At 47.8% G+C, this 6,002-nt stretch overlaps 1 protein-coding gene across 1 annotated transcript in view; it reads left to right on the top strand.

Moving 5' to 3' along the window:
- CNTNAP2 (contactin associated protein-like 2) overlaps positions 1-6,002 on the top strand; it is a 1,478,157-nt gene that overhangs the window by 1,379,924 nt on the left and 92,231 nt on the right. The window contains exon 21 of the mRNA XM_006861289.1: positions 3,706-3,839. Within this exon, the coding sequence (XP_006861351.1) occupies positions 3,706-3,839 (134 nt within the window). The remainder of the gene's footprint in view (positions 1-3,705; positions 3,840-6,002) is intronic.

Below are 6,002 nucleotides of genomic sequence, written 5' to 3' on the forward strand. Positions count from 1 at the left end.
CATTGATGGACTCAAGTGTGGCAGCGGTAGTGAGGTTGGCCCAGGATCGGACATTGTTTCGTTCTGCTGTGCATGGGGTCGCTATGAGTCAGTTCCAACTCGATGGCACCTGACAACAACAACATGCACAAGAGCTGACTCAACGGCACTCAATAACGATGTACCAGACCAAGACCCAAGCCATGGTATTGTCAATCGCCTCATAGACATCTGAAAATTGAGCAGTGAATAAGGAAGCCAGTAGAAGAATGGATGCATTTGAGTTATGGTTTTGGAGGAGAATATTGAAAGTGCCTTGGACTGTCAGAAGAACAAACAGATCTGTGTTGGAGGAAGTACAGTCAGAATGCTCCTTAGAAGTCAAGATTATGAGACTTCATCTGTCATGCTTCCAACATGTTATCAGGAGGGACCAGTCCCTGGAGAAAGACAACATACTTGGCACAGTAAAGGGTCAGCAAAAAACAGAGGAAGACCCCCAACAAGATGGATTGGCACGGTGGCAGCAGCCATGGGCTCAAGCGTAACAATTGTGAGGTTGGCACAGGACTGGGCGGTGTTTCATTCTGTTACACATCGAGTCTCTATGATTCAGAGCTGACTAGACGGCTCCTAGCAACAACAATGTACCAGACAAGCACTGGACTGGTAACTGCAAGGTCACTGATTCAAACCCACTAGCCACTCCTTAGAAATTGTGTACAGCATGACTGACTCAAGGACACTTAACGACAATATGCACCAGACTATTGCTGCACTGGAATCCTGGTGTGGCGCTGTGTGTTAATGCACTAGACTGCAAAGTCAATTGAACCAAAGTTGGTGGTTCAAGCTCACCAGCTATTCCCAAAAACCCTATACAGGGTCACTATGGGTCAAAACCAACTCAATGGCACTTAACAACAACAATCACTGGACTATTTGGGTACTTCACTGCTGTTGACCATAATGCACATATTCGGGAAACTTCTCTAATGTGCCCAAGGAATTTAGAGACCTTTAGCAACAAAACTGTGAAACATGAGAATTCCGCTGACTTTGCTGTGTAAAACCCCACCTCACCATTGTTCTCTAACCAACAGAAAGTGGTCCCCATGCACACTTGAGTGTCCTGTTGACCATCGCTCTGTTTCTAACCTAGGGACTAGCTCGGTAAGGGTTTTTAAACCTACTCAGTGTTTTTTTGTTGTTGTTTTTTTTAAGAGATTATTTTTCTCTGCTTAATGAAAACCTTCCTGCTTTAAAAAAAAAAAAATGCATTTGTCTACAGATTAAGCAAAAAGGCAACTTAGATAGTCAAAGATATAGTCCAACTAATTCAGATCTGTAAAGGAAATGGCTGATTTTGTTGTTGTTAACCATTTGGAGATTTGGGTTGTGTTACGAACTTTTTTAGTTAATCTGAAAAGAAAATCGAAAAATTGCACACTTTGAATTAAGTTGAACTCTGTAAGACCCTCTGGCTCCGGATGGTGGCCTACGTTTCCCCTAAATAAGACTGCAGTAGAATGGTCAGAACAAGTAAGAGCTCTTTTCCCTGTCTTGATGCCCTATGCTCTCAAACACGAGGTGCTTCACAACGTTTGTGGAAATTGTCATCATCATTTAATGAATATTCCATTTCCCACAAACTGTTTGAAGCCCCCTCGCATGTTTTACAAGGAAATGGTAAAGGGAATGGAAGTGTCTGTTTCACTGCAGACAGATCTTTGGTCTCCGTATAATCCCCACCTATCCTCGTGTGGCGTACAGGTTAATGCCCTAGACTGAACCTCAAGACGGGTGGTTCGAGCTCACCAGCCACTCCTCGGAAACCCTATATAGGGTCACTATGAGTCAAAACCTACTCCATGGCACTTAGCAACAACAACAAAATTGCTGGACTGGTAACCTCAGAGTCAGTAGTTCAAATCTGCCAGCCGCTCTCAGAGACCCTATACAGGGTCACTATGAGTCAGAACCTACTCCATGGCACTTAGCAACAACAACAAAATTGCTGGACTGGTAACCTCAGAGTCAGTAGTTCAAATCTGCCAGCCGCTCTCAGAGACCCTATACAGGGTCACTATGAGTCAGAACCAACTTGATGGCACACAACAATGTATCAGACAAAGGAGTTCTGGTGGCACTATAGGATAAGCACTGCACGTTGAGGGGTTCAAACCCACCAGATGCTCGAGGAAGAAAGATGAAGCTGTTGGCTGCAGTGAACCCTATAAAGGGTCATTGGGTCAGAACCGACTCTATGGCATTGGGGACATAGCAGATAAGGACTCCTGAGGGCCCAATGCTTAAGAGCTTGACCATAACAGAAAGGTCGGCAGTTCTAACCCACCAGTCTTTTCCTAGGGCAAAAGACGTGGCAGTTGGCTTCCATAAGTTACTAAAGTGCCATCGAGTCACTTCCAACTCAGAGTAGGGTTTCTGAGGTAGAAATCTTTGCAGAAGCAGAAAGTGGCATCTTTCTCCAGCCTTGGAAACCCCATGGGCAGTCCAACTCTATCCTAAAGGGTTGCTGCTAGGTATCGGAGTGTGCTTGGCAGCAGTGAGCTTGGTAAAAGGTTCAGGCCTTAGGGAAGGACCCCTAGTGGCACAGCAGTTAAAGCACTGGGCTGCTAACTCAGCAGCTCCGTGAGAGAAAGGTCATCTGCTTCCCTAAGCTTCCCACCTGCCTGCGGGATTCCTGTGCATCAGGAGTAATGGGTCTGTTCGAGTTTCTGAAGTCTCAGAGCAGGCACCGGGCAGCTAACTGAAAGAGCCACAGTGGGTCCCCAGGAGACCAGCGTGGAGAGCCCTGTGGTGTGGGGTCTCTGTCTTAGAGGGTCTCCATAGATCAGAACTGACGCAATAGCTCACAACACCAGACATCACACTAGATGCTGGGAGTTCAGTCACACAAAAAATGAGCAAAAATGCTTTCTCTCACAGACCTTGTTTTTGAGTGGAAGAAGACAAGCAATTTGTAGCATGTTATGTGCAAAACTGATTATTGGAGAGAAGGGTAGAGAACGTAGATGGGGGGGCCTAGCCAAGAGGGTGGGAGGGAGGCAGTATTTCTGAGGCAACATCACAGGGAGACCACCCTGCATCCGGTTCTGCTGCACCTCCCAGTACTTTGGGGGGACCACCCTGCACCCCAGTTCTGTTCTATCTCAGAGCACTGTGTGAGGGACCACTGGGCATCCCCAATCTGTTCTATCTCACTTTGTCAGGGGCTGCCCTGCACCTCAGTTCTGTTCTATCTCACAGCGCTTTGGGTGAACCACTCTGAACCCCAGTTCTGTTCTATCTCACTTTGACAGGGGCTGCCCTGAACCCCAGTTATGTTCTATCCCACAGCACTTTGGGGGGACCACCATGAACCCCAGTTCTGTTCTATCTCACTTTGACAGGGGCTGCCCTGAACCCCAGTTATGTTCTATCCCACAGCACTTTGGGGGGACCACCATGAACCCCAGTTCTGTTCTATCTCAGAGTACTTTGTGGGGTCCCCTCCCCTGTCCATACTGAGTGTGTTTTCACTCCTCTGCTCCAGACACAACTGACCAGTGCCCACCATTTCCACAGCCTGCTGCCCTATGGCTCCTGGGGTGGGGCAGAGTTCGGAAGGGGGTTGTCAGTGGGCATCACTGGAAACATCTGTGGCCGTGGGGCTGGCATTACAATGAGACTTAGCAACAACTGCTGTCCCTGTGCTCCCCGCAGGAAGCCTGCAGGTCCGGTACAACCTGGGTGGTACGCGCGAGCCTTACAACGTGGACCTGGACCACAGGAGCATGGCCAATGGACAGCCACACAGCCTGAATGTCACCCGCCGGGAGAGGACCCTCATGCTGCAGGTGCCCGGCTGGGGGGAGCTGGGATGGTTGGGGGGGCAGGTTTCAGGAGAAGCAAGGGGCCTGTGAGTTGGCACAGGGTCACACCTCATGTCTCATCATCACCACCTTCTCGACGCCCTCCAGACGGGGTTCAGGGTGTCTGACACAGTCCATTAGTAAAGGACTAACGGTGTCCTGCTTGGGGAGAGACTACTTGTACCTTAGATGACCACTCACCACTCTGGTTTTAAATCACCCAATCAGTCACCTCTCGTAAGGAAAGTGGTTTTGTTTACTTGTGTTTTGACATTACACCATCGTAAAGAAGATTCAGTGTGAGAAAGAACTCAACAGTTGACTGTGAGGCCAATATAGTTCAGGGTACCACTCCAGTCATCTCCTTGGGAAAGTGAGAGTGGCTGGGAGGGGAGAGCAGAGCTGACTGGCAATACAACTCCACTTCTGGGGCACCTCCAGCACATTCTGCCAGGTGAGGATACTTTGGGGTTAACCAGCAACTCATGAAGGTGCAGATACCAGCTTATTTTCTAATTTTCTATTACAAAGATATGTTACATTTATAATAAATTATATATAAAGCATAATCCATATGTCCTCACCCCATTCTGATAGCCCCAGGACTATAAAATATAATGGCAAAGATTTAAATAATTCCACAGTAAAATGTGTGATCAAGGGGAGAACGGAGATTTGGCTAATTCAAGGTTTAGAAGTGCTGAGGGGCTTTGCAGTTCCAATGGGCATTTACACCCTGACGTGCTCCGACGTCGCATCACTGGGTGATGCTCATCAGTGTGTTGTGCTGCTTTTAACACAAGTTGACTTTTCTATCTGGGCTTGGCAAGAGCCAACATTCAATTCCTTTGCAAACGTGAGCTGGGCACTGAGAGGGAACCTTACCTGGGGTGGACCCCGCATAGCTTCTGCAGACCCCGCATCACCCACTCGTGTCTGGCCCCATCTTTGCTCTCATCCCTGTGTGAGGCTGTGTGCGTCCCTCTTGGAGGCTGTGCCCTAACACCGTCAGACACCGAGACCCAGAACAGGGATAACCCTCGAGTGGCATCATTTATGAAACCTCACAGTACGCCCATCAGAGTTCACCGTGAGCACGAATACTCCAAGTCTCCCATGACAACGCCTCTCTTCTCTCTCCTTCCACCTGCCATACTTGCCTTTGTTCATCTTTGCCTTTGTGGCGTGCATCACTGTTTATCCTACAAGAGATCAAAGAAGTGAGATGCCAGCAGAGAAGACTGAACCTCAGCACGGGCAATGAAGAAGAGCCAGGAACAGAGCACATCATTTGGACCCAGGGTCCCCATGCTGAGAACCTCCTAGACCCAGGGGAAGAGTGACAGCAAGACACATGGAGATCTCCAAGGAGCAGCAAGCCCACAGATGTTGACAGGAGACAAGGACCTTTCCCTAAGACTCCATGGAGACAGAAAGCCTTCCTCAGAGTGGTGCCCTCCTAAACTGTGAGAGGATCCATTCATGTTTGCTAAGACATCAGTCAATGTTAATAAGACTTTTTTTTAAAAAAATAATTCTCAAAAGTATTTATAAAGAAGCCAGGAATTTTACCTTAGCCCAATAGGGGAATTCTATTAGGGTAGTAGCAATAAATAATATTAATAACTGTAGTAGTTTATCACTGGAGAAAGATGAGGCTTTCTACGCCTGTAAATATTTACAGGCTTAGAAACTCTATACCAGCTCACTATGAGTCAGAACTGACTCGACAACACACAATACCACCAACAAATAGTCGTTTATAGCAGTAATCACAGTGTTCATTGCAGTAATAATTGTTGTCTACTGCTATCAAGTCGGTTCCGACCCATAGCGACCCTGTTCAGGGGTTCCGAGGCTGTTAATCTTTACGGGAGCAGAAAGCCTCCTCTTTCTCCCATGGAACAGCTGGTAGTTTTGAACTGCTGACCTTGCGGTTCGCAGCCCGATTCGTAACCACCACGCTACCAGAGCTCCTAGTAGTAATAGTGACATAACAATCGTAGTTGTGGTGATACCAGCAGCAGGAACTGCAGTAGGTGACAGTGAAAGTAACCATCGTAGTAACATTAGGACTGCAGTTAGAGAAGTTGCAGCGGTGGGGGGGGAGGGTAACAACAGTGGTGACCACCATCATGGTGGTGGTGA

Source organism: Chrysochloris asiatica, unplaced genomic scaffold (genome assembly GCF_000296735.1).
Source record: "Chrysochloris asiatica unplaced genomic scaffold, ChrAsi1.0 scaffold00041, whole genome shotgun sequence".
Taxonomy (NCBI): domain Eukaryota; kingdom Metazoa; phylum Chordata; class Mammalia; order Afrosoricida; family Chrysochloridae; genus Chrysochloris; species Chrysochloris asiatica.